The sequence below is a fragment of the Anabrus simplex genome, chromosome 2, assembly GCF_040414725.1.
Source record: "Anabrus simplex isolate iqAnaSimp1 chromosome 2, ASM4041472v1, whole genome shotgun sequence".
NCBI lineage: Eukaryota > Metazoa > Arthropoda > Insecta > Orthoptera > Tettigoniidae > Anabrus > Anabrus simplex.
This window is the reverse complement of record NC_090266.1, coordinates 672232936-672255020: the sequence shown is the minus strand read 5'-3', so window position 1 is coordinate 672255020 and position 22085 is coordinate 672232936. Positions and strand designations below refer to the sequence as shown.

The 22085-nt window shown below is 38.7% G+C and overlaps 2 protein-coding genes across 2 annotated transcripts in view; one reads left to right on the top strand and one right to left on the bottom strand.

Annotated features, from left to right (window-relative positions):
- Positions 1 to 22085, bottom strand: part of Ipo9 (Importin 9) — an 839375-nt gene that overhangs the window by 11387 nt on the left and 805903 nt on the right. The window lies entirely within an intron of this gene.
- Zyx (lipoma-preferred partner zyxin) overlaps positions 1 to 22085 on the top strand; it is a 242056-nt gene that overhangs the window by 131339 nt on the left and 88632 nt on the right. Inside the window, exons 6-7 of the mRNA XM_067141232.2 lie at positions 8727 to 8949; positions 16826 to 16995. Coding sequence (XP_066997333.1) covers positions 8727 to 8949; positions 16826 to 16995 — 393 coding nt within the window. The remainder of the gene's footprint in view (positions 1 to 8726; positions 8950 to 16825; positions 16996 to 22085) is intronic.

Below are 22085 nucleotides of genomic sequence, written 5' to 3'. Positions count from 1 at the left end.
TGCTACGTCTGTCTGGGCAATGTATCAGGGTAAAACGAAGCTAATAAATCAAAAATAAAATATCTTGAAGGCTTAGAATTGCCTATTAGCCACACAGCCCAACTATTCCTGTTCCAGTGCCACCAAAGCAACTAGAGGATGTGGAGCAATAGAGTTCATCTGAGTCTACAAAAGGTTTGAAGGGGATGAGGATTTCTCCCCATTCACTTTAGAAGACAAACCACAGCTTTTTACTCAGGCAGAGCTGAACGATTTCTTTTTTGCTAGGGGCTTTACGTCGCACCGACACAGATAGGTCTTATGGCGACGATGGGATAGGAAAGGCCTAGGAGTTGGAAGGAAGCGGCCGTGGCCTTAATTAAGGTACAGCCCCAGCATTTGCCTGGTGTGAAAATGGGAAACCACGGAAAACCATCTTCAGGGCTGCCGATAGTGGGATTCGAACCTACTATCTCCAGGATGCAAGCTCACAGCCGTGCGCCTCTACGCGCACGGCCAACTCGCCCGGTCTGAACGATTTCATGTTGGACTTAGGTCTAACCAAGGAAATTGGTGATATTGCAGGATCGTGTTTGGAAGAAAAGAACATTCTGGCACCAGGACTATAATTGGTACAGTGACTGAGAGGAAGAATTCCATACGTTTTTCAAAACGGAAAAACAGGTAGCTTATTGCTGTGACATAAATATCAGGTTTAATTTTCCAGTGTGGTGGTGAAAATTTATAGTGATGACCGGTGTTTATTTATCAAATGCATTGAAGAAAATCCTGAAAGCAGTGTTACTACATAATAGAAACAAATTTCCTTTGATTCTCTTTGGGTATTCTGTTTTCCGCAAAGAAAGTTATGAACGTTTTCAGTTGATTCTAGGGAAAAAACAACTACCAGGAACATTAGTGCGTATTGTGTGGATACCTACCTTTTTACACAACTGCTGTCTTGCTAGGCCAACAAGCAGGTTAGACAAAATTTCCTTGTTTTTTGTGTCATTGGGGTAGTAGAAGTGGAGATAAACATTGGAGAGTGACAAAGTGGCCTAAGAGGGAAAGTAGAACTCCTGGAGAGAAAAATGTAATTCGTGCTAGTCTGGTTGATCCTAAAATAAATACTACTTTCCCCGTAGCATATCAAACTTGGATCATTAAACAATTTCTAAAAGCACTGGACAAAAATTGTATGTGCTTGTGAGTATTTAAACTAACAAGGGGACATTCCCTACTCGTCACCACCGATTTCGCTCAAATTTATAGATCATGTAGGGCTTGGTTAGAAATTAAAGTACCCAAAGTGGGAACTCCAGATGGCCAAGCGTATAGAAAATAAAATTAAAAATGTTGACGCGGCTCTCGCGTCGTATAAGCCACTTACGTTAGTGCGCTTGCCAAGCAGTTGTTGGCGTAGCGGTAAGAGCTTGGACTAGTAATTCGATGGTCGCGGGTTCGACTCCTCGTGTGGAGAATATTTTTCTCAATTGTATATTATTCATTTATTTTAATTTATTTTACGTATTTATTCGCAAAAGGGGCTGCCTGGCCGAGGCGGTAAAGGCGTGCTTGGTTCGTCCGGAAGGACGTGGGTTCGAATCCCCGTCAGGAAGTCGTAAAATTTAAGAAACGAAATTTCCACTTTCGGAGGTGCATATGGCCCTGAGGTTCACTCAGCCTACACCAAAAATGAGTTCCAGATTAATTCCTGGGGGCAAAGGTGGCCGGGTGTAGAGCTAACCACTCTACCCCATCACGTGCCGAGGTTAACAATGGTGGAAGCCTTTACCTTCCACTCCTCCAAGGGCCTTAATGGCCTGTACAGAGGTGACTTTGCTTTTTATTTATATGCAAAAGGCATATAGGACGTCATTTTTTTAATGAGCGCACAATTGTAGAAAATTTTTAGTTGCGAACTTTTCCGACGTGTTCAAACAGAAATTCTTTTTTCTCCTTTATTGGCTATCTCCCCTCCTTGGGGAAAAACAAAATGAAAACCTACAACCTGTTTTCCAGTCAGTGACTGGGTCAGGGAATGAATGAATCATTTATAGGCTATTGTTGCGATGGGGTCGCCACTCCCAAAGTGGTATGTTAATGAATGATAGATGCTACGAAACGAGAATGGAGAGTGTTGCTGGAATGAAATATGACAGGGAAAATCGGAGTACCCGGAGAAAAACCCGTCTCCCCTCCGCTTTGTCCAGCGCAAATCTCGAATGGAATGACCGGGATTTGAACCACGGTATTCAGCGGTGAGAGGCCGACGTGCTGCCGTCTGAGCCACGGAGGCTCTCCTCCTTGGTGAATGTGCCATAAATGTGAATAGTCATTTCGCTGTAAGATTCGTTTTCACCTGACAAGTGAAGGTTGCTCCTGGCGGCTGTACACAAACAATAGATTATTGGCGCAGGTAGACAATGACAATGAAATCCCAATTTTTTACCTTTTCTATGCCTTTTGTGCATAAACAAGTAAATAAAATTAATTATTCACCTCTCTGCGTAATTGGAACCGAGCTCGATAGCTGCAGTCGCTTAACTGCGGCCAGTATCCAGTATTCGGGAGATAATAGGTTCGAACTCCACTGTCGGCAGCCTGAAAATGGTTTTCCGTGGTTTCCCATTTTCTCACCAGGCAAATGCTGGGGCTGTACCTTAATTAAGGCCACGGCCGCTTCCTTCCCTCTCCTAGCCCCTTCGTGTCCCATCGTTGCCATAAGACCTATCTGTGTCAGTGCGACGTGAAGCAACTAGCGTAATTGGAAAATGAATAACAGAAAAGTTGACAGAGAAAACAGTCTCCACACGGGTAGTCGAACCCACGACCATCGAATTACCAGTCCGAGCTCTTATCGCTCCGCCAACAACTGCTCGGCATGCGTACTAACGTAAGTGGCTTATACGGTGCGAGAGCTGCATCAATATTTTTATTTTTATTTTCTATACGCTTGGCCATCTGGAGTTCCCACTTCGGGTACTTTCATTTCTAGCCAAGCCGTGCATGTTTTATAAATTTGAGCGAAATCGGTGATGACGAGTAGGGAATGCCCCCATGTAAGAGAACGAAATTAACATTATATAAACAGTATTTCATACCAATTGTAACATACGGACTAGAAATGCTGGTAACTAATAAGAGACAAGACAGTAAGATCCAAGCAGTAGAAGTGAAATTTTTTTAAGAACATCGGTTAAAAAGACAAGGAGAGATAAAATTCAAAATATTAAAATCAGAGAAGAGCTAAATATAGAACCGTTAGTACAGAACATACAGAAAGCAAGACTGAGATGGTTTGGACATGTAAAAAGAATGGGAAAGGAACGGGTAGCAAGAAGGGCATCGTCTAAATGAACCGTGAGTACCCCGGCTATTCTCTACGACAACCATATTGGACATGGTATCCCTCATTCATCACTCACTACTGTTTCCAACCTGCTTTAGAGGAACTCAAAATGCTATTCTAGCCTTGTTCCTTATAATCATATTACTAATTACTAACAATAAAACTACTTCTCGCGAAGGACTTAGCAGATATAAATAAATTATTTGTCCGGAGAGTTTAGCTCTTAATTTTACTTTAACATGACAAATGAAAACTCAGCCCTGAAAATGGTTTTCCATGGTTTCCCATTTTCACACCAGGCAAATGCTAGGGCTGTACCTTAATTAAGGCAACGGCCGCTTCCTTCACACTCCTAGCCCTTCCCTGTCCCATCATCGCCATAATACCTATCTGTGTCGATGCGACGTGAAGCAACTAGCAAAAAAAGATATGCCTTATTAGGACATGCGTTATTTACAGCATTTATATATTAACAAAAGAAAATCCTACATTATGTCATGCCGGCTAGACTTGATCATGTTAAGAAATAAAATGACATCAACTCATGTGTATGGTGGTCGTTTTTCCTTCCACGGGCAACCCATGGTAGAGTTTTACTCATCCATCTCCCGGCACTGTAGACGGGAGTTTCTGCCTTCGAACGTGGTCTGCAAAAGTCCATCATCCTGATCGGCTTGTTCAATTGCTACAAATCTTGAAGTAATCTAATTGGTATCAGCTCCAGCACTCGTCACACGTTCCCTTTTTCTACGACACATACACAAAATTTATGCAGGAGTTACCCTTATGAAGGCAGGTCACTCCAATCCAGGGCAGTACGCACTAAAAGAGTGAGTAGGGTGACTCATAAGGCTTCAGAAACCCTTACTCCGAATAGTGGATTGTCCCTTTCGACGCTATTCTACCGCCGAATGTTACTGCTCCGAATTTGATACCACTAATTTACTTATAGCGGATACTAATTTATGCTTAATTCCGCACAGCACTGAGACTTTGCCTAGGCTCGATTGGCTATTATTCAAGTTCTTAATACACAGTTCACAAAATGCCTTCCTGGGTTATAAAGTTTACGGTCGTGACAGGCACAATAACTTTGTCTTTGTAAGTTTACTGCTTAGCACTGCTAGAAATGACAAGAAGCATGTAGTGGGGTCACAAATATCAATTTATTCTTGAATTGTGACATAAGAAAGAAAAAAAGAACTCTGTCACAACAATATCTCTGCACACGGAGGAAAGACGTCAACTCGTCTGTATGGTGGTCGTTTTTCCTTCCACGGGAAACCCATGGTAGAGTTCTACTCATCCATCTCTCGGCGCTGTAGACGAGAGTTTCAGCCTTCGAACCTGGTCTGCGACAGTCCATCATCCTACATTATGTCATCCCGGCTTGGTCTCAGCCACACCTTCCCATTGTTTGCCAGGCTACCTTTTGCAGATCCGGTTCTGACCACACGCCGATCAGGCCCCGAGGATGTTCCTTTTGCCCAACATGCTACAAATAAAATGATTTCTGCATTGATTTTAATGGGATGGAAAGATGCAGATACTGACGATGAGCTGTACAGGACACTGTACGGTTTCAGTATTGGTAGAAGAAACTGCTCCTGCTCAGCGAGGGCCAGGACCTGCCTTATATTGTCAACTCGCTGGTCCTTGGGGTGGGAGACTCCTTCACGCTGAATTAAGGAAATCGGCTCCATTAATAACTGGAGTACAAGATATCTAGACCTCGATTCCCTCTTTTACTTGAGCTGAATGTGATTGGCAGTTCTTAAGTACTCCAGCTCCCACCTTCAGTTAGGGCACTTGCGTCTCTTCGAGGGAGCTATTCTTGGTTTGGGAAATGCGCTACATTCACACGTGTTAGCAATACATTACAGCTGGAACTCTGGTGACCTCAGTTTGCCCTGTGAATAAAGTATTTCATATTTTCAGTCTGGGATACACAGAAAATTCAGCTCTCTACATTGATGTGTCTCATATTTTTCCTATGTCTGGATCAAAATATCACATAATTTTGCGCACCAAAATTCGATGTTGGCATACGTGCAACATGCAGGAAAAACAGAAAGTTTCTTCTGGAGACCTTCAGATATCTGCATAAAGCAAAGAATAAGGTTGACTTGGACCTGCTTCAGAAATATACAGAAAAAAAAGGCAAAGAAATCGGATTTTATTCAAAACAATGAACTGTTAAGCACAGGAAGAGCCATGCAGAATTTTAAGATCCAGCTGACAGTACCCACAAATCCCTGTCATGAGCCAATGTCATTGGTGAAATACTTAAATGAGATATTTTGGGACAAGGCACAGAATGATTTGGGCCAAAAGTGCTACCATTTCACACTTTATAACTTTTCACAATGGAAGAATTAAAAAGTTTATTGTGGAATAAAGGAATAGAAAGCCTGTTGGTCTGAATGGTATCTATGAATACCTCAAGTCGACAGAAGCTGACACTGTAGAAATAATACCTTTGCTATTCATTGAATATCTGTGGAGGAAATGAATACCTAACTTATGGAGGCAGTCTGTCATCTTTGATTATACAAAGGGAAAGACAGTAAAGAAGACCCAAGTTCATACCACGGGATAGCTCTGGAGAGCAACATCTTTAAAATATTCTCAAAATTTCTCCTGAATGGTATTTAATGGATTCAATGAAGCCTTTATTGAAAAAATAATCAATAAATTCAAACCACCTTAATAAAAGACAAAACTAGCACTGCCATGTTCTCAACATTTACCTTTAATAAGGAAATATATAACATCACTAACATTTAAAAAAACGCAATGTTAAAATAGACTTTTGTACTAGCAATAGAAGTACAGAGATCCTGCATAACTCTACATCAATAAATAAAAGTAGTCTTTTTCAAAATCAGGTATATATATGTTTTCTTGTCAAGGCTGCAGTAGTTCTTACCTAGGTCAAACAGGACGTAGTTTTAAAATCGGATATACGGAACATGTCAGTGCTATAAAGCATGACCGATTTTCTGCAGTCGGCCTACATATGAAAGAATTTAAACATAACTTTACTGAAATAGATCAAGGTCTTGAGGTATTAGAAGTTTTAAATAAAGGTTCTCTACTAGATGTTACTGAAAACTGCTATGTTCATTTAGATCAGTATTTTAATTCAAACCTAAACTTAAATGATATCTCCGAGAAACCAAAGATCTTGTTCGATTTTCTCATTGCATTTTTCAAAAATATTAAAATTGCGAATAATAGATCTGTCTTTCATATTATGCGTAATACTTTATCACGCCACGCGCTTTCACCGCATCACCCTCCCTAATTCCCCTTCCATCCATTCCTCATACCTCCCCTACCGCTCCTCTTCCTTCCCTCTCCCTTCCTACCCCAACACTAACTGCTTCCCTGACCCAAGCTTAGCCATCACGCTTAGTTCCTCTTCATCACGTGTCACAGCTTTGCCGCCCGAGGTGAGTCTCATTCAGTCATAGCCCAAGCTCTCTTTTTCTTCACTATTTGAACTTTTATAAATATCTCCTTGTTACACTGCAGGTCCCGCATTGAACTGCAAACATCGTAGAAACCTTGGCTCAAGAACTTGGTCTCCACCTTACACGTTATGTTGCAACATAAAAACAATAGACCACGCCAACAGCACAGCCATGATGTAAAACTAACTTCAAAGCTCTCAGAGGAACATCTTATGCAAATTGAATATTGTAATTCTGCCGAAGCTCAAAGAAAATGTTCACTACACTCTTAGTTAATAAGTGACATAATTTAATGCAAAAAGTGACTACTAATTTGAATATTTGGCAAGCAAGTTCATCTTGGACTGAAGCAGAGTCTTAAAGTGTTATATGTATTTTTAAAAGATAATGTTTGTTGAGTCCTAACTCGTGTTTGTACAATTAGATTACTATTTTAATTCACCCTCCAGGGGTTGTTTTGATAATGACTGCCAAGTTCTGAACTTGTGATTGAATAACTATTTTATTCCCCCTTTTTACTCTTATTTAGTCATAATGCTATAATATTTTGTGTAATGTATATGTATGTATGTACCTATGCTTATTTCTCACATTTTGGCTGAAGATGGCGCTAAATAGCATTGAAACTGGTTCCAAGTAAACATGTTGTAACTTAACCATTATAACATTATTTGTATTGAAAAAGTGGACCCACCGAGCTCGATAGCTGCAGTCGCTTAATTGCGGCCAGTATCCAGTATTCGGGAGATCGTGGGTTCGAACCCCACTGTCGGCAGCCCTGAAGATGGTTTTCTGTAGTTTTTCCATTTTCACACCAGGCAAATGCTGGGGCTGTACCTTAATTAAGGCCACGGCCGCTTCCTCCCCGCTCCTAGCCCTTCCCTGTCCCATCGTCGCCATAAGACGTATCTGTGTCGGTGCGACGTAAAGCAAATAACAAAAAAAAAAAAAAAAAAAAAAAAAAAAAAAGTGGACCCCTTAAGTTACCTCTCTTACGTCCTCAGTTCAATACGGATATAAGATGAAATTCGTAAATTTAAATGAATGGCATTGAATCATGCATAGTAAGATCGATATCACTGTCTCAGTATGGTTTCATGAAAGGCTGATCGACGGTTAAGGCAGTAGTGTAGCTTCTACAAGAAATCAACACCACTCTTTCACAGCCAGTCACATCTCTTTACGCAGTCCTCATTGACTTAGCCAAAGTAGTTGATAGCATTGAAAGGAAGATTCTTATTGAATCACTCAGGTGACTCTTGGCACTGTGGAGCGTGAAGTGGAGATACTGAAAGTCATACTGGTAAGCTACATAAACATTTTCAACTGCATCTGGGCTACTCTGCTTATCACGCAGTGAGAGTACTCCTGGGAGACCTTATGAGTCTGTTGCTAACCCCTCAGTGATGCATTCTATATATGTGCCACATTACCAAGCTGACCGAGGTGATTCAGGTGTGATTGCTATGAAAATGCAGCAGTTGCTTTAAAAATTCACTGTTACAACAATATAGCTAAGATTATTTTCAAATGTTCTTAATAGACACTCAAAAGAATGTAGTTAGCAATCATTTATGTTATTTTATTCCTTACACTGATGTAAAAGAGACCTGCCACATTTTAGACAGAATGAAGTTTTATTTTGTTAAAATAATCCTGAAATGTTTTGAGTCTCAATATGATGTAGACTTTGCACCTTCTATAGTTTACAATTCATAAAATATATCTTTTATTTATTTATTCCATTGATATAAGCATATTACTTCGATGTGTGGAAGGGAACGACTAAATTCTTTGTTATGTTAGAAACATCACTGAACTGTTGTTCATTTTGCTAACAAACAAATTTTGTTGTATGTTGGTGAGTGTTAAAGTAATTTCAATATTTATTTATTTGATTATGTATTTTTGTTTTACAGAGTTCTTCAACCTATGAATCAATTTATGAGCCAATCAACCCACGTCCTCCTAGTGAGATGTCATCACGTTCCAATTACTCCCTGTATGCACCATACGTTAGTGGATCTCAGAACAAACCAAGTTCTGTAGCAAGTCCCAATGTTGGAAAGGAGGCAGAAGTGGATGCTCTCACTGATCTTCTTGTACAATCTATGGAAAATTCTGCTGACTCAGACATTTATGGTTAGTAATTAGAAGACATATTTTCTATTGTTTTTGTGTTGGAGCTTTTCTACAAAGTGGGGATGTAGTAATTATACAGGCCATAGTTGTGCTATTTGATTAAAAGTTACTGACAAACTTTTAATGGCTTTTGACCTTCAGTCCTGGAGTCAGAGGGAGATCCTTCTCCTGTTCCTGCCCCCAAGGTCCTGAGTAACGTGTTACTTGTGGTTCGGGTCACCATGTGTTCTGGTGCAGAATGAATAACTAATGGCAACATTTTGTTCATAATGAAGTATCAAAGTACCGGTACATTATTAGTTTCTATGCCCACCGGTGACCCAAATTTTGTTTCTTGCATATTGCATTCATAATGCTTCGGGTTACTTTCAACGGTAATCACTTTGTGTATTTACCGTGAACAATGCCTATAATATACCTGCCTTTAGATGGCAGATTGTTGTTGAATACGAAAAGCAACAATTTGTATTTCATCTTACATAACCTATTCCTGTTTACACTAATCTAAGGTAAGCAAATATAAGTATATGTCATTTTATATACTAGTGTAGTTATTGAAATACATAATATGTTCTCACAGAATGTTATTTAGTTGCAAGAACACGTCCTCCTTCAGGCATGGAGCTATCGCACTCCGGTGGCACAGAAGATACAGGAATCTGCACAAATTATTCACTGTTTAAATTATGTATGTTTTGATGTTACGCTAGTTTGTTGCAAAGCAAAATAAAAATATAAACATACAAAATTCCCATAACCCACAGATTAATGAAGGAGAAAGCAGCAAATGTTTTTTGCTATAATTTGTGGATCACACACTTATGGCATTGGAAAACTGTTGCGGAATTAAATACAGTATGTTGGAATGTCCTTTCAAACAGTAACACACCCAGTAATTGCACCTGCTTTGTTTTGAAGTTAATAGTTGACCCAACCATACTCAAATTGATCAGGTCACTGGTAGGCTGATGTGATGTAAAATCAAACCATCAGTATTCACTACCACAGGGAACATGTAAAGTGGGATGCAAGGAGGAGTAGAATAATATACCTAGGTAATATTACCACTGTTGCTTCTTCTGCTTGGTTTAAGTGGGATGTAATGAGTAGTACTCATGTAATATTGCTCACAGTTGGACAGCATTAAGCAAATAGGAATAAACTCTCAGTATTACATAAAAAGTGAGTTAGTGTCATTTTTGTATTCTGTTTACCATTGCTTATTTTCATCAGAAAGAACCAGTATACTAAATCCATTCAATATTAAATAACATTCTTGTTAGAACATTTTCTCACAATCAGTATCAAAAGCTGCATTCCTATTTTAGAAGAAAGGAATCTAGTAGTCATCCGTCATCTTTATAGAAAATGGACACTTACATATTCAACCACTAGCCAGTGGTTTCTTTATATGGACTATCTTCATCCATTTAATTTCAATACAAAGGAGCCATTTGCTTAACTTCGACTTAATTTTTTTTTTTAGAATCTACTCCATGATGGTTGCGTTCTTGATTAATGCTGTCCACTTGTCTGTCTGCAAGTTACAAGTTAGTGTTCAGTTGATTTTCAGGTTAATACTTAATTTGTTCTCCCCTGCGAACCATGTGACCTTGCCACGGTGGTGAGGCTTGTGCATCCCATTGAAGCAGATAGCTGAGCCACAGTTGCAGCCATATCGGATGGGTATCTGTTGAGAGACCAGACTAACGAATGGTTCATCGAAAGGGGGGTGGCAGTTTTTGGAAGTTGCAAGGGTGACAGTCTAGATGATTGACTGATATGGCCTTGTAATAATACTTAACATGTCTCAGCTGTATTGATACTGTTACACGTCTGAAAGCAGCGAGTACTACAGCCGTAACCAACTCCCGAGGACATGCAGCCCTCTCTATATGAATGATATACTGGTGATGGCTTCTCCCGAGTAAAATAATCCAGAGGTAAGTTAGTCCTCCATTCGGATCTTTGGATGGGGACTACACAAGACGGGGCAATCATCAGGAAGATGGATACTGACATTATGTGAGTCGGAGCGTGGAATGTTAGAAATTTTGAATCGTTGTGGTAGGTTAATCTGAAAAGGGAGATGGATAGACAAAAGATAGATGTAGTTGGTATAACTTAAGTATGTTGTCAGGAAGAGTAGGATTTTTGGTCAGGAGACTTCGACTTAAATTTTTTTTTAGAATCTACTCCATGATGGTTGCGTTCTTGATTAATGCTGTCCACTTGTCTGTCTGCAAGTTACAAGTTAGTGTTCAGTTGATTTTCAGGTTAATACTTAATTTTCAACAGAAAATCAGACCGGGGGGGGGGGGGGGGTGCAGGACTTGGTTTAATGATGTATAAGAAAATAGGGCAGCAGGTAAACTACTATCACGAGCATATTTAAAGGATTATTGTTGTCAAGATAGATACCAAGCCAAAGCCCACCACAGTAGTGCAGGTCTATATGTCTACTAGCTCAGCGGATGATAAAGAAATTGAAGGAATATATGAAGACATAGAAGATATAATTCAATATGTAAAAAGTAACAAGAATCAAATTGTGATGGGAGACTGGAATGTAGTAGTAGATGAAGGAGAAGGTAATGCAATAGGAGAATTCGGATTGGGACAAAGGAATGAAAGAAGACTAGTTGAATTCTGCACCGATTATAATTTAGTCCTTGCTAATACTTGGTTCAAATACCACAAATGACTGTTGTATATGTGGACAGGACATGGAGACACTGCAAGGTATCAAATAGACTTCATTATGATTAGGCAGAGATTCAGAAACCAGGTGTTGGATTGCAAGACTTTTCCAGGAGCAGATGTGGACTCTTACCACAACTTGTTGGTCACGAAATGCCACCTGAAGTTAAAGAAACTGAAGAAAGGAAGGAATGCAAGGAGATTAGGTGTAGACAAGTTGAAAGAAAAGGGTGTGAGAGATTGTTTCAAGGAACATGTTGCACAAGGACTAAATGGAAAGGTTGTAGGCAAAACGATAGAGGAAGTTTTGACAGTCGTGAAGAATGAGGTCAGTAGGGCTGCTGAAGAAAGATTAGGAAAAAGGGAACGGCCAAGGAAGAATCAATGAACTCGGGAGATATTACACCTCATGATGAACGACAAAAATACCAAAAAAAAAAATTAAAAAATATAGGATGGCAGAAAAGAATACAGTTGATTAAAGAATGAAGTGGATAGAAAGTGCCGGACAGTTGTGGAGCCAATGACCTAGATGTTAGCCTCCTTTAAAGAAGCAAGCAAGCATCGATAAGGAAGAAGGGCTGAAAGAGATGTGCAAGGATGTTAACACTCGAGAGGTCGCACCCACGGCTATTTGCCGCACATTTAAAATATTTGTTAATTTCGTTGCTAGCCGCTGTAGGGCTTAGGGCGCTCGTTTCATCCCTCCCCTCCCTCTCTCCTGCCTGACGTTGATTATCGTCAGTGTATTGCCTGCTGCATTCCGGAGTAGTTTGTTTTCTTTCATTCTCGCATCTGCCACGGAAAATTGCCTTTGAGCGACCCATCGCGTAGTGTATTCTTACATGACTGCATTTCCAAGAATATTTCTTAAGTAAAGTTCATGAGGTTTATGGTGGCTTTCAGTGAAGTGTGGTGCTGTAGTTTTATCTTGAATTGTGACCAAATCATTCATTGAAATGTACAAATGCAAACGTTGAGGCAATTTGCTCACGCGCGACCTCTCGCGTTCTTTAAACACTCACGTAATTTTACCAGATTTTGCAAAAACTTTTAATTTTTTACGTTGAGAAAATATTGTTACTGGGTAATTATGTTAGTACTAGTTGAATGTCAGTTAAACAGGGTATTCACTGCAAAAGGAAAATAGCAGCTCATTAGAATATTAAGCGTGAGCAATTTGCCTTCATGTGACCTCTCATGTGTTAAAGGTTATATGGTCCTGGGAAAGGTAGATTCTGCATACAGGAAAATCAAGGAAACCTCTGGAGAAAGAAAACTAGGTGTATGGATATTAAGAGCTCAGATGGAAAGCCACTTCTAGGGAAAGAAGACAAGACAAAGCAGAAAGATGACAGGAACATATCCAGCAATTGTATCAATATAAAGACTTAGATGATACGGTTCTGGAACTAGAAGAGGCTGTTGATGCTGATGAAATGGGAGGCCTAATTTTGAGGTCAGAATTTGACAAAGCTTTGAAAGTCCTAAATAGTAATAAGGCACCTGGAATTGATGACATACCCTCAGCCTTACTGACTGCCTTAGGAGAAACCACCACGGCATGATTATTCCATTTGGTCTCTAAGATGTATGATACAGGATGAGTGCCATCCGATTTTTGGTAGAATGTTACAATATCTATTCTCAGGAAAGCCAGTGCTGACAAGTGTGAAAACTACTGTGCCATTAGTTTATTATCTCACGCCTGCAAAATTTTGCCATGGATTATTTATGGAAGAATGGAAATACCAGTTGAAGCTGAGTTGGGAGATCAGTTTGGCTTCAAAAGAAATGTAGGAACACGCGAAGCAATCGTGACTTTACGTCTGATCTTAAACGACCGAATTAAGGACAAGCCAATGTACATGGCATTCGTAGATCTACAAAAGGCTTTCGATAATATTGATTGGACCAAGCAATTTGAGATTCTTAAGATGATTGGAATCAGATACGGAGATCAGAGAATCAAGTATAGTCTGTACAAAAATTAGTCTGCAGTGATAAGAATTGTGGGCTTTGAAAAAGAAGCAGCAATCCATAAAGAAGGTTGGCAAGCCTAATGTTTGTCCCTCGTTCTTTTCATTATTTACATAGAATGGGTGTTAAAGGAAATCGTGGAGGAATTTGGAAAGGGAATCACAATCCAAGGAAAGGAAATCAAAACCCTGAAATTTGCCGAGGATATTATTTTATCTGAGACTGAAGATCATGTAGAGAAATCGCTGAATGGTATGGGCAGAGTCTCGGGGAAGGTGTACAAGATGAAAATAAGTAAGTCCAAAACAAAAGTAATGGAGTGCAGTCGAACAAAGTCAGGTGATGCAGGAAATATTCAATTAGTGAAGTCTTAAAGTAAGTAGATGGATATTGTTACTTGGGTAGTAAAATAACTAACGATGGCAGAAATAAGGAGGATTTAAATGCAGACTAGCACAAGCAAGGAAGACCTTTCTTAAAAGAAATTTGCTCACTTCAAAGATTGACGTGGGAGTTAGAAAAATGTTTTTGAAGACTATCGTATGGAGCGTGACATTGTATGGAAGTGAAACATTGATGATAACTAGCTCAGAAAAAAAGGGAATAGAAGCTTTTGAAATATGGTGTCACAGAAGACTGCTGAAGATGGGATGTATAGATCGAATCACGAAGAGATACTGAATTAGTGAGAGGATATCTGTATGACTAAGGTGTATGATGAGAAGAAGAGATAAAATTATAGGGCACATCTTAAGACTCCCAGGATTTGTTTAATTCGTTTTTGAGGGAAGTGTAGGTAGTAAGAGTGATAGGGGTAGACCAAGGTATGAATATGACAAGCAGATTAGAGCAGATGTAGTATGTAGTAGTTGCATAGAAATGGAAAGATTAGTACATGATAGGGTGACATGGAGAGCTTGCATCAAAGATTACTCAAACAACAACAACAACAACATAATTTGTCAGGTATGACTTGTAAATTATTTAAAGCATTTGGTGTTTATTTAACAAGGTTAAAAATGTTAAGGTAGAATTTTTATTCACAAAATTACTCTTTAACACTTAATTGAAAACATTAGCCTTGACCCTTAACTTCTAATTTTAACTTTTAACTTATAACTCTTTCCGAGTGATAATCTTAGAAATGGAGGAAGAAGACTTTGAACAGCATTTTGGATAATTAATGTAAATTTATTGTGGATCATTGGAAAGTGTTGGGTGACTGTAATATTGTAGAAATTTGCTCAGTGTGTAATGAACCTTTTCTATTATTTTGGACCACAGAAATGAGCAAGATGAGAACTGCGGTAAAAGAACTACGTATGAGGAAGTAAAGAGAATGAATATTATGCAGCAGTGCTTTGCATTATATATGAACGGTGGTATTGTCACAGAAGGAAACAAAAATGTAGACATTATGACGTCGTGTTCATCCAGTCTGATGAACTGGTGTCTATGGGAACTACGTTGTCTGATAGGTTTTCTCTCATGGCCATCTCCGCGATACTAGTTCCAAGTAGCAAACTACAGTGATAGTCTTGTAAATTGTAAAGAAAAAGTCACTACTCATCTATGTTGTGCTTGGAGATGCTGGAAATGCCTGCCTTTATTTTCTGCACATTTGTCTTCTGCTATAAAATCACCAAGCTCAATAGCTGCAGTCGCTTAAGTGCAACCAGTATCCAGTATTCGGGAGATAGTGGGTTTGATCCCCTCACTGTTGCCAACCCTGAAGATGGTTTTCTGTGGTTTCTCATTTTCACACCAGGCAAATGCTTGGGCTGTACCTTAAGTAAGGCCACGGATGCTTCCTTCCCACTCCTAGCCCTATCCTGTCCCCTATCGTCGCCATAAGACCTATCTTGTGTCGGTGCGACGCAAAGCAACTTGTAAAAAATGAACAATTAAAAAAAGCTATAAAATCATCCATGCTATGTCTTAATTTGCTTTGAAAAATTAATCTGTTGGAGGATGGAGGTCTTAAGAGGTCGATGGATACATGGGGGAGTGGGAGGGAGAGAGTATAGAGAAAAGAGGAGGAAAGATAGAAGAAATATTGGAAGGGAAAAATCAGTAGTGGAGAGACAGGTAACAGCAACGATGGAGGTCCTTGATTCATAACCTGGCTCAGGTATGATCTGAAGGATGTTGTTTTCCTTCAGTTTATCTAGCAAGTGTCTTCAGATTTTCTCCAGAGATAATAATTCCAAGGGTTTAAATCAGGTTGATTACTCTATCACTAAACACAGTTTGAATTTCCTGCAAGGAATATTTGTCAATATGACCCCTCGCTGAGTCCTGCTGAAAGAGCTTGATACTACATTCTCTCTCTGTAATTTAAAAAAAGGTTGAAAAATGTTCTGCACGTATCTTCACTGTTCATTGTTTCTTAATAGAAAGAGGCTAATTTTTCTGTCACCAGTAACTGCACTCCACACTCCTATTTTATGATTATAAAGGTGCTTCTCATGGAGCAGAGTAGGAGTTATGGCACTCCAGTGTCAGTTATTTTGTGAATTAAATTATTTAATTTGAACTTGCCACCATTTGAAAACAGGATGAAGGAAGGATCAATTTCTCAGTCATGCACTTTATTCCTAGACCCATTCACAGAATCTAATTCTGTGTACATGATCATCTGACCATAGTTTATGCATCATAGTAACTTAGTAACTTCACAGAACCATAAGAAATTTCTGTTTGCTGAGAAAGACAGCTGAGAGATTTTTAGGTGAATTTTCCATATGGTGTGCAATGTCATCAAGATTTTCTCTAGCACCTGAGAATCTCTCTTCTGACTGCACGAATGGACTTCATACGGATGTACAAATCTTAAATCAATACTCATCATTGAATATATTAATTAGGTCTATTATTTACCATTTTGTATTCATAGTAGATTTAGGATTAGACACTTGTTCTTTCTTTCACTGTTCAAACAACACTGACTGAGTGGCATGGAGCATAATTTGGGGCCTTAATGCGTATTTAACCTAAATTGCCTCTTTGCATTCATTTTGAAATGTTTAGTGCCAGCTATTATGTACATTATTTGGGCAGTTCTTATGTATAATGTCACTCAGTAAAATAAGAAATTGATCCTTCCTTTGTCCTGTTTTCAATGGGAAGGAATCGGCCATGGCCTTTAATGTTAAATTTTTTGAATATGTTTAAAAATAATTTTCTAATATTTTAGGTGTATGTACTGCATGTGGGCAGGGTGTTGTAGGAGAAGGCTCTGGCTGTACTGCTATGGACCAGGTGTACCATATCAAGTGCTTCACGTGTCACCATTGTGCCATTCAGCTACAAGGAAAACCCTTTTATGCCCTTGAAGACAAACCATATTGCGAGGAGGATTACCTGGTTAGTATAATAATGTTTATTATAGCTGGTACCTTAAGTGCTTACTTTACATTATTTACTGGGAATGAGTTAGGCTGTGCCGGTCATCAACGGATATATGGTAGAAGAGCATAGGAGGCAAAAAAGAAAAGTGTATCAAATTAGAGAAAGCAAATGATAATTTTAAGTTGGTATTAATTGTAAAAGATAATTGGAGGCCCCATATTTTTGCAAAAGTTTATTTCACAAATTCTTTTCAATTGTAAAGCAGATGCAATGTAAAAAAATTTTGCGTTTTTTGTAATTCATACTTTTTGTGAACTTCTATGAATATTTTGTGATATTGAACAAATTTTGTGATGAAATCCATGATATATCGCAGGTAATCGTTCAACAATCGATCAAGTAGAAACAATATATTTTGTTGTTGGTATATCGATTAGCGTTATGTTGCCATTGGAGATATCATAATTGATTCCTAGACTATCGAGAGATTTTACTATGTGTATGCACGTATTATTTAAACCTTTTAGTGCCAGGACATAATTTGGATGAACAGTCTTGATCTGATTTTTCTTAACATTAATTTACTTATTCTGAATGGGTACTTATATTTGGTACCGGGCAAGTTGGCTGTGCGGTTAGAGGCATGCGGCTGTGAGCTTGCATCCGGGAGATAGTGGGTTCGAATCCCACTGTCGGCAGCCCTGAAGATGGTTTTCCGTGGTTTCCCATTTTCACACCAGGCAAATGCTGAGGCTGTACCTTAATTTTTTATTGCTATTTTGTTTTACATCCCACCGACACAGATAGGTCTTATGGCGACGATGGGACGGGAAAGGCCTAGGAATGGGAAGGAATCGGCCATGGCCTTAATTAAGGTACAGCCCCAGCACTTGCTTGGTGTGAAAATGGGAAACCACGTAAAACCATCTTCAGGGCTGCCGACAGTGGGGTTCGAACCCACTATCCCGGATGCAAGCTCACAGCTGCACGCGCCTAACCGCACGGCCAACTCGCCCGGTGTACCTTAATTAAGGCCACGGCCGCTTCCTTCCAACTCCTAAGCCTTTCCTATCCCATCATCGCCATAAGACCTATCTGTGTCAATGCGACATAAAGCCACTAGCAAAAATTAAGAAATAACAACTTATATTTGGATGTAACTTAGTTCTGTGTTTGCAAGAATCGTATGATGTCCAGAATATTGTGTTCAAATGTTTTGAATCTTTTCAATAAGCGATTTAAATAACATGCAAAACCGTACCTCATGTTCCCAGGAACGAGAGCTGCTTCGAATTAGGCGAGATTTTGAATTAACAGGTTTCGAATTGTCGAGGTTCTACTGTATTTTTTTAATTTTCTACATTAGTTTTGATGCTATGAATTAAAAAGCAAGATGCTACATAGGCTTTCTGAATGTTTGTGTGGTCATGTGCTGGTAGAACCAACTTTGCAAGACTTCATGACATCACAAGAATTTTCAATACTTGAGAAGTCTTTATAAGTCACTAGCAAGATACCCGTGCTTCGCTACGGTATTATACTGAAATTTATAACTGAATGCCTATTGTTTTAGATATATAATCCGCCAAAATTTGCGATCTGACTCGTTTTCTGACAGATTACGCCAATGTTCCTCCCATTTTTCAATCTTTTTTCCAGCAATCGAATTCGTACTTCCCGGGCTAGGTCCAAGTATTCCACCCAGCCAGTTGGGTCCCTAAATCTTTGCCATCTTTTCCTATAAGCATTTTTAATATGGATCAAATCCTTCAGGAGATCCGGCGTTGTGTCGTCTTGGGTGCCTTGGCGGTACTGAACCCGCGGCCAGACTGCATTCTTAGTCATTACCCGTCCAGGACCCGTTTCCAGCGCGGTGCGCACAATTGACGACGGTCCAGAACATTATTATTATTATTATTATTATTATTATTATTATTATTATTAGATGTTCTGGACCCCACAGCAAGATGCAAGACCGCTACTTGGCGGTAAATTACATATGCTGCCATTGTCATTGTTGACAATGTGACCAGCACCATTGTCGCGGGTAGGCAATTGTGTGGATTTTCTGACGATACGAATGACTGACTTCCGTGCATTATTGACCTTATTATAGAGGTGAACAATTTGACTGTCAATCACATTCCTATCGTTTACTTCAAATGTGTTTAAATTTTTATTGATATGCCAGGAGAATCTACTGTAATCTAAGAACGTTCTCCAAAGGAAAAGATGGCTGTTGAAACCGAACCCAGAAAGATTAAAAATGATCGATTAATGATCAGAATAAGTACATCGAAAATCTACAGCCTGTTTCCAGTCATTCGACAGGGTCAGGAATGGAATGAATAAAGCCCCATCTAGCGGCGACAATAGGAATTTGCCAGCTGCCGAAGCACTCCTCTGGGGCAATGATCGATGAATGACAAATGAAATGAAATATTGGACAGTGTTGCTGGAATGAATGATGACAGGAAAAATTGGAGTAAACGGAGAAAGACCTGTCCCGCCTCCGCATTGTCCAGCACGAATGTCACATGGAGTGACCGGGGTTTGAACCACGGAACCCAACTCTGAGAGGCCGGCGCGCTGCTGCCTGAGCAACGGAGGCTCCTCATAAGTACATTATGAAAAGTAAAATCAATTTGTCTCACCTCCTTTTACACCCCACCGCCGTTAAGTTTATTAACCACCCCCCCCCCCCAAAAAAAAAATTAAAAGAAGGCGTGTTTCTTTATGTTTAAAGGAGATTCCAAACACCAATGTTCACGTCTATTACCTTAAGTTTTGAGATATAAGTATCCCCGTAAAAAAATCACTTTCTTTCACTTCCTTCCACACTCCTCTCTCCCCCCCACCCCCACCCTAAGTGAATTATCCGGCAAAAAATGCTGTTTCTTTAATAGTAAAGGATATTCTAAATACCAATTATCACGACTCTAACTTCTTCACTTTTGATTTATGCGTCCTCATGAAAGGAATTCAACCTTTTTTTCACTCCCGCCCCCCAAGATGGGTTCCCCCCAAAAAGCGTTTTCTTTGTTTTTAAAGCAGATACAAATACCAATGGTCACGTCTGTAACAACTTTAGTTTTTATTAGATGTATGTATTCTCATACAATTAAGTCAATTAATTTTTCAATTCTTTCACCGCCCTCCCCCCCCCCTTTCATTGGATTTTCCGAGAATACGGTTTTTTTTTTTACTTTTAAAGCAGATTCCAAATATCAAATTTCACGTCTGTAACATCATTTTTGAGATATCAGTAGCCTAATTAAAAGAAGTCAACACCATTTTCAGTCACTTTTACCCCCTCCACCCAAGTGTTATTTCTGAAAACTTAAAGTACACGTTTCTTTATTTTTAATTGAGATTAAAAAATACCATTTTTTACTTCTGTAACGTGTTGAGTTTTTTGAGATACTGTAGAAATTCTCATTTTAAAATGTCATCCCTTTTTAGTTCCCCTTAAATGGAGTTTCCAAAAACAAATCACCTATGTTTCTTTACATTTACAGGAGATTCCAAATACACACTTTTTACGTCTGTAACATTTTACGTTTCTCAGATATCCTGTAGATATAGTCTTTCAAAAAATTCACCCCAATTTGTCACTCCTGTTTAACTGCCATTAATTGGATTTTCCAAAAACAAAAAATACTTGTTTCTTTATTTTTAAAGGAGATCCCATATAGAAATTTTCAGTTCTGTAATTTCTTCAGTTTCTGAGATGTATGTATCCTCATTAAAGGCATTCAACCCATTATTCACACTTTTACACCCCTCCTATTGCGATTTATGGAAAAAAAAAAAATACGTGTTCCTTTATTTTTAAAGGAGATTCTAAGTACCAATTTTTTACATCCGTAAACTTTTAAAGTTTTAAGATGTAGACACACTCATTTTAAAAATTCACTTCCCCATTATTTGGATTTTCCAAAAACGAAAAAATACCTGTTTCTTTATTTTTAAAGTAGATCCCAAATACCAATTTTCAGGTCTGTAATATCTTCAGGTTCTGAAATATAAGTAGCCTCATTAAAAGCATTCAACCCATTTTTCACCCTTTTCCACCCTTCCTATTGGGATTTTCTGAAAACAACAAAAAAAGTTTCTTTATTTTTAAAGGAGGTTCTAAATACCAATTTTTACATCTATAATCTTTAAAAGTTTTGAGATATAGATACATTCATTTTAAAAATTCACCCCCCTTTCACCCCCCATTAGTAGAATTTTCCAAAAACAAAAAATACGTGTTTCTTTATTCTTAAAGGAGATCTCAAACACCAATTTCCAGGTCTGTAATATCTTCAGGTTCTGAAATATAAGTAGCCTCATTAAAAGCATTCAACCCCTTTTTCACCATTTTCCACCCTTCCTATTGGGATATTCCAAAAACAAAAAATATGTGTTTCTTTATTTTTAAAGGAGATTCTAAATACCAATTTTTACATCTATAAACTTTTAAAGTTTTGAGATATAGATACTCATTTTTAAAATTCACCCCCTTTTCACCCCCCATTAATTGGATGTTCCAAAAACAAAAAAATTCGTGTTTCTTTATTTTTAAAGGAGATCCCAAACACCAATTTCCAGGTCTGTAATATCTTCAGTTTCTGAGTTATAAGAACCGGAATCCTGATTAAAGGCATTCAACCAATTTTTCACCCTTTTTCACCCCTCCTATTGGGATTTTCTGAAAATAATAAAATATGTTTTTCCTTATTTTTAATGAAGATTCTATATACCAATTTTTACATCTGTAAACTTTTAAAGTTTTGAGATATAGACACACTCATTTTAAAATTTCACCCCCCTTTTTACCCCCTTAGTGATGGTATATCCAAAAACCCTCTCTTAGCGAGCACCTACATCTTAATATGAATATATCCTCAAAATTTCATTTCTTTATGTCCAGTAGTTTTGGCTCGGCGATGATGAATCGGTCAGTCAGTCAGTCAGGACAAGCTATTTTATATGTATAGACGACAGTGAATTAGAACATCTGATTGATGAATGAATTGCCAAGTGGAGACCAAATGGAATTTGAGTATTAATGGTGCATGCTAGGCCGCTAGGCATTCTGGGATTGCTGCTAATGAAAA